Source organism: Rhea pennata, chromosome 2 (assembly GCF_028389875.1).
Source record: "Rhea pennata isolate bPtePen1 chromosome 2, bPtePen1.pri, whole genome shotgun sequence".
Taxonomy (NCBI): Eukaryota; Metazoa; Chordata; class Aves; order Rheiformes; family Rheidae; genus Rhea; species Rhea pennata.
This window is the reverse complement of record NC_084664.1, coordinates 161,213,815-161,229,619: the sequence shown is the minus strand read 5'-3', so window position 1 is coordinate 161,229,619 and position 15,805 is coordinate 161,213,815. Positions and strand designations below refer to the sequence as shown.

The 15,805-nt window shown below is 40.4% G+C and overlaps 1 protein-coding gene across 5 annotated transcripts in view; it reads left to right on the top strand.

Moving 5' to 3' along the window:
- TSNARE1 (t-SNARE domain containing 1) overlaps positions 1-15,805 on the top strand; it is a 461,846-nt gene that overhangs the window by 386,769 nt on the left and 59,272 nt on the right. For 4 of the 5 annotated variants that reach the window (XM_062568439.1, XM_062568445.1, XM_062568444.1 and 1 more), the window contains one exon: positions 14,532-14,661. In XM_062568439.1, the coding sequence (XP_062424423.1) occupies positions 14,532-14,627 (96 nt within the window). In that variant the 3' untranslated portion in view covers positions 14,628-14,661. The remainder of the gene's footprint in view (positions 1-14,531; positions 14,662-15,805) is intronic. The other variant, XM_062568440.1, reaches the window with a different exon arrangement.

Sequence of the window (15,805 nt, the reverse complement as noted above, 5' to 3'; positions counted from 1 at the left end):
GCTGTGTCCCATAGATAAGCTGCAAAGGGATCATGAGGACTTCTCTTCCAGGCTTTCAAAATGAGAAATGGTGTTGACCTGTGTTAATGATTTCTCTGCCATTTAAAGCACATGTAATGAACAGCAGGAAGGCAAGTAATGATGAGTAATGGATTTGTTTGTCTTTAGAAATAGAAACTTGAGTCAGAGCGACTGGAAGTTTGTTGTTCACAGTGTGATATCTGCCTGGTGTCTTGCGATTATTTTGTGGTCTCAGATCTCTTATCTGGAGAGAAGCTTCTGTGTCAAATAATTAAAATTTTAAGAAATGCTCTATGACCAATTTTAGGGATGACTTATATAAAAGGGCCTGTTGTTGGCTCTTCTAGCTGAAGCACGTTACAATAACTGCTATGATCTTTGCCATGCTCATTTCTAATTCCTCTAACTCTTTGCTGGTCACTTTTCAAAGGCCATAATGCATCTAAAAGAAAGGTCACCCGTGCATTCAATACCTAAAAAGCAATACAAGAAACAGAAGTGTGACAAAACATTCTTAGGCCAATGGATCACCCTGAACTACTGAATAGAAAGCTGGAGTCTATGGAGAAGATTAGGAGAAAACTTCCCTTGATCGCCACCAAAAACTTAAAAACATTCTTAAAAAATACAGACAGGCTCACTCTGATTCCCAAGTAAGAGGATTATAAGGAGAAAAAGCAGCTCTAATGACTTAAAGGAGCTGGCATTAAAAAGATGAACTCAATAAATTAATATGGTAAGTATAGAGGCTTTGACAAGCAGAAGGGAGAAATCATACACGCACACGTACAGATTTCTGTAATTTTTCTTCCATGTAGAGCTCAACTTTTTAAGCCCTTGTCATAGATGCCAAGGAGGGAAGGAATGAAGAGTTAGAAGCTTTGATCAGCTGCATATACGAAAGACTGGGACAATCAACAAGTTCAGAGATTCTCTTCGCTTATCCGGAGTCTTCAAAAGTCTCTGGTTTCTTGAATGACAGCCTCAAAAAAAAAAAAAAAAAAAAAAAAAAAAAAAAATCCACAGGCAGGACCTGTCAGGAGACTTCTGCCGTTGAATTTTTCTCCATATTCATCTAGTACATAATCTCCCATGAAGGTTTCAGTTTAGGTGGAAGTACTCAGAAACACTTTCAAAACTTTTTCAGCCCTTCAGACCAGTTGTTCGGTAAAGTTTTCAGGATGACGGTTTGGGAAGATTTGCATACGAGCTTTACCCTGAAAACTGATTAATAACCTTGTCTTTTCAGAAGACAGCTCTAAGAGTGTGCCTAAGTGATGAGCCTGACACTGACCCAGATAAGGCGTACATGGAATTAAAATTCAGAGTCTGTCTCATTGTATTTTTGAGAAAACCATGTCACAGCAAATTGAGCTATTTGAAGAATTTTAAACTTAGCCTAGAACTACAGATGATTATTAATTTTTCTGGCTGTGTATCTCTACAAAGATGCCAAAGAAAGTATGTAACTGAAAATTTTTGTCTAGGCTAAAAGTTAGTCATAGCTGTATGTCATACTATCTTTTGGCTTTGACTCCCTCTTTATGCTGTGCTGCATTCACATTTCTCTGCTGTCTTACTTATTGTAAGAAATGTTTGTGTATTGCTTTTTCCTTGCACAGCATAAATAGCTGGAATAGCCATGACTTCTGCCGCAACTCTGGCAAACTACCTGCAAATTGGCACTGCGATAGGAATCGTTAAATGTATGTTTTCTAAGAAAATTTTAGAGGATTTAATTAATTTTGTTGTACCTCCTTCCATTCATGTGATGTTATAAAACTCAGGGGCCAAAGCTATTTTGTCGTTTGACCGTAAGGTTCACAATTTCGTTTAATTTTTCCTGTATTTTGCCGTTTGTGCTCTCATTGCTGCTGTGAACGGGTGTGCTTTGTAGGAACAACCACCGGCGCTGTACTTTGTGGTGCTCGGAGTGCTCCATTACGTTGTCCATCACAGTTAAACTATTACTACCCACTTGGCATAAGCAGACCTCTGTGCTGGCAGCACAGACTAGTCAGTGCCTGCCCTAGAGCTGCCGTTCGACACACAGGGTCACAGGGATCAGCGACGTTTGTGAAGCAACCTTGATATGCGATTATTTGCAGGAAACCAGTGTTTTTCGTATTCTGAGACCCTTACAGCTTGTAAATAAAGAGTTCTGACATAGATGAAGACATCGTAGAAAGTTTTTATGGCATCGACCACAAATAGTGCCACCTGCTTCTGAATTGTGCTTTATTGCTAGAAGCTGATGAGCAGTGAAAGGTTTAGTCCCGTGATCGTTTTCAACTCTCATCAAACGCTGTTCACTGTAGTTTTCTAGCTTAGTTCAGAGTAAAATACAATTTAAGACAACTATTTAAGAGAACTTCAAATGGTTGCTTGAGACATGAAGGATTTTTTTTCTCTCTAAAACGTTTTTTTCTCTCTGAAATATGAACTCCAATGGCATATCCATAACTCTGTTTATATAATTTCACAGTTAAAGAGAAGTGTTATCCTCCAGGAAGACGTTAAAGCCCCAATCTTAGAAATGGCCAAATTGGTTTACCAAAAATAATACGACATATATATGTGTATATAAAAACCAAAACTGGGTATAAAAAAAATCAACATTGAATTGATATTACCAAAATAAAATTCTCAGTACAAAGGAGACTCTTACACTGGAAGATGGACAGCCATCAATACAGATGGCCCTGCTTATGCTCTGAGAAATTAATGAAGTAACATCCTCAATCTTATAAAAAGTGAAACTAAGGAACTGGGAAGTTAAGTGACTTGTGAAAGATCACATAGCAATTTAATGAGAGAAGGAGGAATAGACGTTAGATCTACCAGTACTGCTGTCTGCACTATCTGCTATTTTAAGGTCTTTTTATTTTTGTCTTTGTATTTGAATGCTGTTCTTACAAGTCCTAAACTTTGTTCAGCTTTCCCTGGATTTCCATCTGCAAAGCTAAGCAGGAAACCTCAGGAGAATATTTTCTCTCACAAAGGTTTCCAATACTTTCTGCTTTCTTGTGGTGGCAAAAGTGAAGGTCTAGCCCAGGCTACCTCCTGGAATATGTGCATTTGATGAATCAGAAACTGAAAGCTCATAGGCCACTGTGAAATGGAAAAAAAAAAAAAAAAAAAAAAAAGGTGAAAATACTGTTCAGACTTTGAAGAACTTGTTTGTGTTTAAATAAAAGTTTATAACAGAAATTATGGCTGCCTAAACAATTTTCCGTGGCTTCCATATAAAACTACGCAGCCTCAGATTTCATTCCACCCCGCACAACGCAGTAGTATGGAGGCACTGTTATTTCTTCTCAGTTTCACTGGTGTCACAGTAGATATGACTTCAGCCAGGACTTCTTGTAACATCAATTATCAGGTAATAGAAAAAAAAAAAATCTTTCTGTTCTTTAGTGATGCTCATTTGGCAATTATTTAAGACCCTCAGCTTGTCTCTGTCGGATCCACTTTGAATGGGTGAAGACCTACATGTAAGTACTTAAAGGGTTAAGAAGCTATAAAAATAGCTTGTAGTCGGCTGGCATATCTATGCAGTTTTAGCCAAAGTGTGGAGGTGTGCATACTCTTGACTTCTTAGCATACAATTTATCACTCCTCCCAAGTAGGATTTTCATGCCTGGTCTCAATTTAATTTACCCACTGATGCTTCGCACTTGGCCCCCAACAAGTTTGCATACTGCAAAGGAGCAGCAGTGACATGGTGAATGCTTGTAAACTGGTGAAAATCAGTAAGCCTGGGAGGAAAAATCAGTCTTGAGCTTTAATGATATTCTTGATGCAAAACCTGGTGGTTGTCCTTGGATTTCTTTTTTTAGGAATATTCTCTGAATCTTACTACTTAAACATTTTTTCCTACAGTCTTTGGATGTAGTATCAAAAAAATTAAAAAAAAGAAACCCTATTTACACTGTTTAAAAATTTATTTAAAGCAGCAGGTGTCATCTTTGTTTTGCAAAATTATGCAGTAATTCAGGATAGTCAGGCCTTAACTACTTCTTGACATGTTAATCATGAATTGTTTAGTAATGTTATAGATATTGCTAGAATAGTAGTGATGGTAATGATGGTCTAGAAACAGTGGTGAGCAAAGTTTGCAAGAAGTCATGTCTTCTATTAAATCAACAAATATGCTAAGAGAAAAAAAAGACTTTCAGACAAGTAGCAGTTCATAAATCTTTCCTACTTTTTGTTTTATTTGTTTTTAAATTATATCAATTAGTCTAATGAAAATTACAAATACAGGCTGCTGCTTATTATTGTCCTGTGGTATTTTCACCATGGAGATTCATCAGGTTTTCACACTGACTTTCTAAGGAGTTGATGGCACAATACTTTCTCAATGATCTTCCATAAATTGATTTTATTTATGATTCATAAGACTGGGAAGAGGTTTTGCATAGATCACTCACAGTAATGCACTGGAAGGTATGTATATATGCAGTCACCTTCTGGTGACAGCATCAGACCAGCTTAAGTTTTTGGTTTGTTCTTTGGTGCCTGAAGACTTACGATGAAAGTAATCTGTCTTAATTACTGTTGAGACTTGGAGGCTGTTCCTAGCTCAAGAACACGATACTTTGAAGACAGAAAATCCTTTCTTTCAGTCACAATATGAAAAATAGTTATAAGTATTATATGCTCTACTGTCTTTTCCCCGCCACCAAAAGTGCCTTTGCTTTCTTTATTTGCCATCAGCATTTGTTTGGGGAAGATTTGAAGGTCATTCATGCTGGTGGTCTGCCCTTAATCATACATTTTATTTCTATTATTCAGTCCACCTCACTATTTACTCATCTAGCCTGCACTTCCTGAGCTTGTCTATGAAGTTGTTATGGGAGACTGTCAAAAGCCAAGGTACACAACGTCTGCTGCTCTCTCCCCATCTACCCAGCCAGGCATTTCATCACAGAAGGCTATCAGGTTGGTTAAGCAGGATTTCCCCTTGGTGAATCCATGCTGACTCCTCCTGATCATTTTCTTATTCTTCACATCCATGGAGATGGCATCCAGAATGAGCTGTTCCATCCCCTTTCTAGGGATGGAGGTGAGGCTGGCTGGCCTATAGTTGCCTGGGTCCTCCTCCTTGCCCTTCTTGAAGACTGGAGTGACATTGGCTTTCTTCCAGTTCCCAGGCACCTTTGCTGTCCCCCATGTGCTTTCAAAGGTGATGGAGAACAACCTAACAGTGGCACTCATGGACGTATCTCATCAGGGCCCATGGACTTGTGGATGTCAAGTTTGCTTAAAGGATCTCTAGCTCTATCATCTTCAACCAAGGGAAAGTCTTCCTTTCTCCAAACTTTCTCCGTGGTCTTTAGGGCTTGGAATTCCTGAGGTTTAGTCTTAGCAGTAAACACTGAAGCAAAGAAGGCATTCAGTAACTCTGTCTTCTCTGCATCTTTTTGTCACAAGGGCCCCTATCTCATTCAGCTGCAGGTCTGCAGGTCAGCCAATGTATTTAAAGAAGCCCTTCTTGTTGCCCTTGACATCCCTTGCCAGATTAAATTCTAAATGGCCTTTAGCCTTCGTAGTCTCATCCCTGCATAGTCAAATGACTATATTCCTCCCAAGTGGTCTGTCCATGCTTCTACCTTCTGTATAATTCCATCTTCTATTTGAGTTTTGGAGCTCCTTGTCCATCCGTGCAAGTCTCCTCCCCTCTTTTCTCAGTTTCTTGCTTGCTGGAATGCACCATTCTTGAGCTTAGTAGAGGTGATCCTTGAATATTATCCAGCTTTCTTGGACCCATCTTCCTTCTAGGACAATATCCCATGGGATTCTTCCAAGAAGGTCCCTGAAGAGGCTAAAGTTTTCTCTCCTGAAATCCAGAGTTGTGATCCTGCTTTTAGTCCTACTTCTTCCTTGCAGGATCCTGAACTCCACCATCTCACAGTCACCACAGTTGAGACTGCCTCCAGCCTTCACATCTACAACCAGCCCTTCCTTGTTTCAGAAAATTATCATCAATGTTCTGCAGGAACCTCCTGGGTTGCTTGTAACTTACTGTTTTGTTCCTCCAGCAGATATCAAGGTGGTTGAAGTCCCCCATGTGAACATGAGGCTACTTTGAGCTGCCTGTAGAAGGTCTCAATGACTTCCTCTTTCTGACTGAGTGGCCTGTAGCAAACACCCACAACAGTCACTCATGTTAGTCTGCCTTTTAATCCTTACCCATAAGCTCTTGACTTGCTCTTCATCCACCTCTAGGCAGAGCTCGACACATTCCAGTTGCTGTCTCACATAAAGAGCAACTCCACTACCTCGCTTTCCTGGCCTGTCTTTCCTAAAAAAGCATACAGCCATCCGTGACAGCATTCCAGTCATATGAGCTATCTCACCATGTCTCTGTGATTGTAAAGAGATTATGGCTGTGTGATTGCACACAGATCCCTAATTCCTCCTGTTTATTCCCCAAGATGTGTGCATTTGTGTAGGCACTTCAGAGAGCTATTAGAGCATGCTATTTTCTGAGAAGGGGTGCAAGAGGATTCCCCATAGTCTTGTCTTGTAGGTACTTCCTTAGTGCCATGCAATTGTTGGAGGTATCCTCACTTGAGCCCTGTTTTGCTCACTGCATGGGCCATATAACTCTCCCTAACCCCCATCTTTCCTAGTTTAAAGACCTTACCAGTTGGCCAGTCTGTTGGCAAAGACCCACATGTCCTGCTTAGTGAGATGGATCCTATGTCTCCCAATCAGTTGCTGATCTTCAGGCCTGTGTCGTAGAAACCAAAAACCCTATTGCTGACATCAGTGGCACAGACAGTTATTTACTGGGAATGTTCATCTATTCCTCCTCCCATCCTCCCTCCTCAATAGCAAGACTGAAAAGAAAATTGCCTGCCCCCCTCCCCATATTCCTGTCCACCATCCAAAGAGCTCTGAAATCCCGTTTGATACTATCCCATTTGCTCTTGGCAGTATTGTTGGTACCCATGTGGAAGAGATCAGCAATGTGAAGTCCAGCTAGAGGCCAGTCACTGGTGATGTCAATATTGGTGGTCTACATTAATGAAGATGTTTAACATGATTGATTGACCTGGATGATGGGACTGAGTGCACCAACACTCACACAGCAAGTTTGCAGATCATACAAAACTGGAAGGAATGGCTGATACACCAGAGGGCTGTACTGCCATTCAGAGGGCGGGAGAGATGGGCAGAGGGGAACCTCCTGAAGTTCAGCAAAGGCAGGTGCAGAGTCCTGCACCTAGAGAGGAATAACCTCAGGCATAACTTGGCAGCTGACCTGCTGGAAAGCATCTCTGCAGAGAAAGACCTCAGGCTCCTGGTGGACATCAAATTGAACATGAACCAGCAATGTGCCCATGTGGCCAGGAAGGCCAATGGTATCATGGAGTGTATTAGGAAGAGTGTTGCCAGCAGATTGAGGGAGGTTATCCTGCATCTCTGCTCAGCCTTGGTGAGGCCTCATCTTGAGTACTGTGTCCAGTTCTGGGCTTCCCAGTACAACAGGGACATGAAGTTACTGGAGCGAGTTCAGTGTAAGGCTACGCTGGATGATTAGAGATGATTAGAGGATTGGAGCATCTCTCTTATGAGGAAAGGCTGAGACAGCTGGAACTGTTTAGTCTGATCACATTCATATAATAATATATAATCTAATAAACACTACTCAGCAAGAAGGCTTTCTCTGAGCACAGCACCACTTTAATGTTGTTGAATTGTTCTCTCTCTGCTGTGCTCCTTTGCACCTGTGTTTCTGCGTAGACTTGTTGGTGGAGTTCAGGTCTGTGTGAATCTGCCTGTCTAGGGTCGTAAAAGCAGCTCCAGGCAGTTTCTACAGGAGCATAGGGGCATTTCCTTTGCTATTCTGTGCAAATTCTGTTTTGGGAATTTGCAGGCTGTCTGGTGTTTCAGCTACACACAATAGTCATTACCTGTTTTAAACTGTTGGCTAGATTTGCTATGTAGAATTAAAACAGCTGCTAGAGGTAAGTGGCTTCATTCCAGTGCTGAGAAAAAAATTAATCCTCTTTATAGCAAATTTGTAAATCACATCGGATGCCTGCTGCCTTGAAAAACATGATAGAAATGTAAGCCATTATCATGGGTTATTGTAAATGATGTTTCAGCCATTAAGAGAAAAACAAATATATTAAGGGTATATTAAGATTCCTAATTCATACATTCAAAAGTTAGAAAACACAGCAATTAAATCTTTTTGTACAGTCTCGGCATCAGCCCCTGTCTGCTCTTAGGGAGACCAATGCCGAGAACAGCCTGCTCATATCCTCGCCCTGCCAGGAGACTGTTCAGCACAGATGAGGTTCTTCGGAAGATTACCCACTGATTTTTGAACTAGTCGTCAATGTACGTGAACTTTTTGTTTGTTTGGTTTTCCCAGAAATCTCACCTTTCCCAAGAGAAGCCAAATCTTCCTAGAAACACTAAAAAGTGCACCCTCATTAATGGGACAAGCTTTTTTTCCCCTGCTCCTCACATTCCCCAGTTTTCTCAAGAGCATGAAGGCACTAGAGAAAACATTTGCATCATCTTTTTCAGCATGGACATTTTTCAATAGTTTGATCTTTTTTTTTTTTCCCCCTTAGAATTGGCTGAAACATTTTCACTTAAATGAAGAAAAACAAATATCAGCTTGAAATAGACTTCAGGCATGGAAACTTGCAGCCTGAACAGTTATCACTAGCTAAAGATCTAAGTTGCAGAAAACACAGTCCTACCGTGGAAATGCTGAGCAATGCTGCCTGTAGATGACCATTCATTTCACTTTGGATGTGAACAAAGAAGATAAAGGGCTAAGATGTGAATCATGAACAAATTTGAAGGAAATGAGAAGACTGCACAGAATCAGTGCCAAGTGGCAAACATATCGACAGAACAGCGAAAGAAGATTGGAAATTGGTCTAAATAAAGTGGCAATAATGGCAGTGAAGCAATGTGACAAAGCAAATCCTTATTCCCCTGCCAGTGTATTCCTGTCGCTATCATATCTTTTAAGGTTTACTCATAAGCAGAGGCTGCTTCCCTCTCATTTAAATATACCGAAAGTGCTTAATAATATTACTGGTCTTTCCTAGCCAGTCTGCAGAAGCAGTGATATTTAGTAGCAAATTCATTGCTACTCTATTAGGAGGCTTTTTCATAAAGGTCACCAAATTTGGTCAAGGCATTTGAATTTGTACACACATTAAAGGTCATATTCCCCAGTTTTCTTGCAATAATACTGTCTGTTTAGTATCTTACAGGAGATGATTGTGCATGGCTTATCTAAAGGAATCTTATCTGTATAAATAGAGTATAGCAACAAAAATAACAAGGAAGAAATCACTGGTGAAAGTGGAAAGAGAATTTTTCCCTCAGTATATACACTTGGAGGTAAACATGTCTACAAGGCCTGATTTTCTGCTGCATTACTCCAATATTTCCTTTTTTTTTTTTTTCCCGTGAGAATTCCACAGCCTTCAGCAGAGTTCCTGCTGGAGAATACTGGAGTGATAGTAGTTTCAGATTCACAATATCATCTCTATATAAACATGTCCAAAAGTAATTAAGTGCCTGGGCTCCCAATTCAGCAGAGCTCAAATTAGCTTTCAAAATGCATATTAAATGCATAGAGAAATGCCCCCAGAGGGCAGGGGGAACAAAATCATACAAATGTTTTTAACGTCACAAAAGCATCTCTCTATAGAGAGATATGCCTATAAAAGGTACCATTTTATGTCAAACAGGTTTGTTAATTCTACAGCAAAGGAAACTACTGGAAAATTAATCAAGGTGATTTTTCATTGCCCAACAGAGGCTTTTAAAAGGCTCTGACCTGACACCTCCAGGCTGCAATTGTGTGGTTTTTAGGTTTTTAAATTCATTTTTTTGTTTGATTGCTAGTTTTCTGGATGGGTTTGCAGGAAATATTGCTCCATAACAGATATAACTTCAATAGATATTGTACTGGCGTTGTAATGCAGGAATTTCTTGTAGTGATTCTCACTCTGTTGGAAAACGCTTCCTTGTTTGTTGTTCAAAAAATGCTTTCATACTGCAGGAAACCTAGAAAATGCTGCAGCCGTGGAGCCCCTAGATCTGTCCTCTGTCTCTGCTCTGAAATGATGCAGTATGCTCTAAGGTGCCCAAAGCAGACTAGCTGTGGTAGTAGACTATCTGCTTGAACTAATATGCCCGTTTCTAGGACTTTTAGCCTCATTAGTAGAGCCAGTTTTGGAATCTCTGCCCTGCTTTGCCCTGTGCTTCACAAAGAGCAGAGGAGCATGATGCTGCTTTTCCATAAGTGAATCAAAATCCTTCATTGATTTTACTCCATGTTTTCTATTTTGTATGAACATATGAATGTTATTTTCCTCTGGACTCACTCTCTTTTTATTTATATTTTGTCCTCTGCCAGCTTTTGAATCCTTAGCAACAAACATTTCTTTACTCCTTGTAACTGTGCTTGCTTAGAAATTTCTATGATGCAATTTGCTTTTCTGGGCCTAGGGCTGCAATGGACTTTAATAGTTTCTAATTACTTAACTCTCTGCCGTGACATAATTAAAATGTCTTTTAACATTTCACATTTCACCCCCCAAGAAAGAAAGTTCTTCTAGGCTGTAAAATAAGACCTGAAGCTTCTTTGATGAAACAATGAGGGAAATAAGTCTTCCAGGCTCAGTCACATCCACATCTCCTGTCAATATAAAGTACTTTTCATTTGTGTCCCTAAATAGCCTTGCTGATTCCTTTGTTGCTTTTCACTCCTCGTGATTTCACATATGTGTTTAAAGAGCCTCTGTCAGGATTAAAAAATATCTTTACCTGTAGAGTGTTACTAATAAAACCTGAGAGCCTAGCAAAAAGTGACTGCAAAAAGACATTACTTCTTCCAGTAAGTTCTTAATTTTTTTTCCCACAATACTTTTTTTTTTTCTTTTTCATCTTGGGCAAATGTGTGCAATGAAAATAGATTAGCTCCAATTCCATCAAAAAATTCTAGGTATCATGGGAAATGGGCTTACAACAGTACACAGCTGAGCTACAGAACCAGACCAGTGCAGTACAACTGTATGCCAGCCAAGGGTCAGAATATGGTAATATAATTAAAATGAAAGAAGCTAATACTCCTTAAAGTTAAGTTTCTCATACTTTTTTTCTAGTAAAATATCTGTAGTTTCCAGACAGGGAAAAGGATGGAGAAAACAGCCGTACCTTTTGTGAACTTTGGGAATATACGGAGAAATCTACAAGTCTCTGAAAAAGTTATTCTCTCAATTTTAATTGATACTATGTAGAAATCATGAGGAAATAGCTGAAGATTCAGTTTGCACCAAGAGCAAACTCTTGATACCTCTACCGTGCTAATAGCCCTATGTATGTATGGGCAAAATTCCTTCCCGTTTGCTTTTTTTAAGGAATCACGGGCCTAGGTTGCATTGGGCAATGTGATCCCAGAGGAGCCCACCACGGCCATGTCTTCAGTGCTTCCCATGCTGGAGCCCAGCAAAGTAGAGAGAAGGAAGAACTGGAAAAAGAGATGTGAAAATGGCTGGTACTTAGTGTGAAGCATGGGAAATGTTACAAGAATGAAAAGTTCTCTGAAAAATTATGTCCCAAAATAAACAAGATATTTTACTTCAGGGGATTCAAGGGATCATAATCATAGAATCATAAATTGACGTAGGTTGGAAAGGACATCTGAAGGTCCTTATCCAACCTTCCACCCAAAGCAAGGCTGATTAGGTTAGGTTGCTGCTTGTCCAACCTAGTTTTGAATATTTTAAGGATGGATATATCTACAACTTCTCTGGGCTCCTGTTTGAATTTTTAACTTCCCTCATGGTGTTTTTTTTTTTTTTTTTCATCATTTTTCCCCTTATGACCACAGGTCTGTTTGTACATCACTGATGGTTTCTAAAGACAGATTAGACACACATCTGTGAAATGACATTAGTAGAGATTCTTGAGACAAAGGGAGGTGATAAGAGATGTGTCTTTTCCAGGTCTGCCTCCTATCATCTGATAGTGTTCATTGCTTTACAGGAGACTCAGTTAAACAAAATACTAAGAGTGTTCTTCCCAAATTTGCTTTTTCTCTTCCTTTCCATGAAAATCTTCAAAATAAGGAGGAGTGAAAAAGGCAAAAAGGTAGGAAACCATCAGTCAATAAACACCTGAGCTGGCTGAGACTACACTGATTCCGCAAAGATACCGAGAACTTTTCATCAGTGTAATGGAAAAGCTAACAGCTCTTCAGTTGAATCATGGCTGATTGGTCTTAATAACATTGAGCTCAGCTCTTTCCGGGTAGTTTCTTACTCTAATCACTGCAGCCTTTCATGTCACATGTTGAATTGGGTCAGTCCTGGTCAGTGCTGAAGCTGCCAGACAATAGCGCTGGCTGTTCTGCAGATGGTAATCTGTTCTTCAGGTAGGTACTGAACCAAAGAACATTTCATAGCAGAGCATACGTTACCCAAGTCGAGGTACTGTCATTTGGATTTAAACGCAGAGTCTGAGCCTCTTGGAGCTATGGGAAACATAAGTTTGCGATATCTTCTTCTCCTCACTTTCCTCCAGGGGCATTAGGGCCATGGTTGTCATCTCAGGTTAACAATCACATTCTGTTAACCTAAACTGGAGATAATAGCCAGAGAATACTGTACACAATAGCATTATATATTCTGTATAATTATTGTATAGTTATGTAACATGCAGGTGAGGCTGCCCAGAGCTTAGTCTGCACATCCTATCTCGTGAACTGCCTGTGAAACATGCTCTATCTTTCACTACCACTAAGGGCAGGGAATGGGCTGCAAGAGCCATCTCAGCAGTTCCGGCCACCAGATTCCCTGCTAGCTTCCTTTCTTCCTTCATAATGCCTATCCACAAACAAGTGTGTGTCCATTACCTACCAAAATATACAAGTGTCCACAGAACAGAGCTGGTTTACGTGACAAGGTTGTCCATGGGGGGTCGGGTCATAAGTGAAGGGCTGCTTGCATGTCTTTTGTATGGCAGGATGTGCTTCTGTACCTTGAGAGGAACTGCTGCCTTTTGCTCGTGTGACAGTATTTTTCAACGGAAGTGACAGAAGCCATTTGGGGCGGATGCCTTCTTCATCCTTCCTCAGTGCATCCAGAAGAGGTTGTGCATTTGCTCAACCACCAATCAAAAATTGTGTCCTGTTGCTATAGGTATCCTCCGCCATATAAAAATTTATGACTGCACACTAGAGGGTCCCAAAAAATTGAGCATTTCCCCTACTGAAATGTAAAGAACTAGGAATTAACAGGAGAATGCTGTAACAGATTATATGCCTGCAAAGGACAGTAATGCTAAACCCTCTAAGAGATGTTGCAAACAGAGCAGGAACCATTATCCCGGCTTACTAGACAGCACAGAGGTCATAAAATGTGAATCAAATACCAGAATACACTTTTGGGCCTCTCTCTCTTACCCTCTGATTAGCATATTTATGACATTGATAAAAAGACTATATAAGGTGAAAAGTAAAGGGTGAATGGGACTTTGCAATGCTAGGAAGAGCAAAGCGAGGAAACTCTCTGTAAAGAGACTGTTAGAAAAGCCTAAGTGATCGTGTGTAGCCTTTGAAAATCTCCTTAGGAATATTTGAGAATACCGCTGAAAGCTAAATGACCCATTAGCATCATCTACTGACAGAGCAAAAGCCTTTTTTGAAGTGAACAAGTGCATCTAGCTGTTTTAAGACATTTTACAGTTCTAGGCAGAGGTTTTCTGGTTTGACTAGGAATTAATCAAGGTTAAAAGAAAGCAGGACACCCTATCAAGCCTATTGCTTTTGCACTCAGCTTTTCAGCATGCATTTGATCATACTCCTCATCCAGAAATTAAGGTTGCAAGTGCAGAGCCGCTGTAAGAAAATATCATTTAGCGGGTGAAAAAGTCTAAGGGAGAGAGAGAGCCCTGATCCACCCATGTTCTCCCGCAAACTGTCACAGTGAGCGGGTTGGAAACTGTGAGCAAATGGGTGCCTCCAAGTAGAATTAGTGGGGAGGGTAAGAGTTGTCCTGCACATTTCTCTATCCTGTGAACAGCCCGCCGCATTCCTTCGCTAGGTTTCATTGCACAACAGGGTTGAGAGAGGTCTCTTTATCTTGCAGGAAACAGTTTTCCTGGCAGCCAGAAAGCGGATTTGACACCCTGCACACAAAAGCAAACTGAACAACCTTGCCTAAATCCAGGCCTTCAAGTGGAGTCCATAAATTTAGTGTGACACAGGCAATGATTTAAGTAGGAAGAAAGTTGTGCAGAGGAGGTGATTGTGTTTAAAAGGGGGATTTTCGTGAAAAGGTTGAACGTGGGTTGCTCAGAGGGATGGGCCAGTCCAAAGGAAGAGGCAAGTTTTCTGTGTTGACCTGTTTCAGATAATCCCAGCAATGCAAAGTTAGCAATATTTCTTCATGGATTTATCCTCCATCTTCCCGTTGAAAAGTCTATGTATTTATTTCTGCTTCTTTCTCCTCTTTTAGCAACGAGCCAGGAAGATGAAGTGCTGCCTTCTCTCTGTCGCTTTGACCGTCCTGCTGTTTGTTGTTATAATCATCGCGGTCTCAGTCAAACGCTGATCTGGCTACGGTTTCCAGAGGTAAAAGCCTTTAAGTAAGTCTTTTATCATACCCTGTAAGATAGGTGGGAGACAGCTTAGAAAGCTGATAATGATAAGAAAAATGTAGCTTAGTTTTCAGGTTCAAGGCTGACCTATGAAAATAATGTTTTTATAGAGTATGTGAGCTCAGAAAGAGCATCCTTGGTGGATCCTTAAAGTGTGTGCTGAGATGTTATTCAGTGTAAACATCTCATAAGCTATTTCTCTTATTTTTGTTGTGTTTGTTTATGTTTGAGTCCTTTAAAGGAAAGCATAAAACAAAAAAGTTTTCCTTTTTTTTCCCTGTTACACCAGTAGAATGAATCAAATAAGTTATTTCATCTTTAATTTCTGTCTGATACAAAGCATCTCTGAGTGTTTACTTCTTCAGAAGGTTGGTAGGCCATTATTCCGGGATAGTTTATCAAATTTACAGAATTTCTATCATCTAAAGGGCTCTGGCCATTTGGCCTGAGTGCCTGCTGCAATGGCAGGTTTTTTGAGTGGTAAAGCAATAACCCAAGAGTTTTAGTGAGAAGTCTCCTGAAGACATCAGGTGGGGCAACTTTTGGTTTGGAGAACTGTCATGTCCCTCACAGAGACCTGCATAAAGCACATGAGATATCAGCCCTGTACATAGTAAATACTGCATTATACTGAGGTTAACTAGGACCTTTTTGATAGTTTAGGCAGAAATTTCTTAGTCTGAACTATCCTCTGAAACTCGTATAGAGAAAACATGAGAGACTGATAGCTTTTTTATTTCCTATTTCATCTTATAAGTGTTCAGCATTACTTGATAATGCTGTCCTTCCGTCTCAGGACTAACTGCCTTCTTCTGTGCCTTCTTTCTAAATTGTGCTGTCAAATTCAGCTAACAGGGGTTGGTTCAAAACAACGCAGAAAGATAATTCTTCATGGAATATCATAGAGTCATAGAATCAATAAGGTTGGAAGGGACCTCTGGAGATCATCTAGTCCAACCTCCCTGCTCAGCAGGGTCATCTACAGCATGGTAGAGAGGGTTGCATCCAGGCTGGCCTTGAAGATCTCCACAGAAGGAGACTCCACAACCTCTCTGGGCAACCTGATCAAGGGCTCCATCACTCTCCCAGGGAAGAAATTCCCCCTCACGGTCAGGCGGAACTGCCTGTGCTT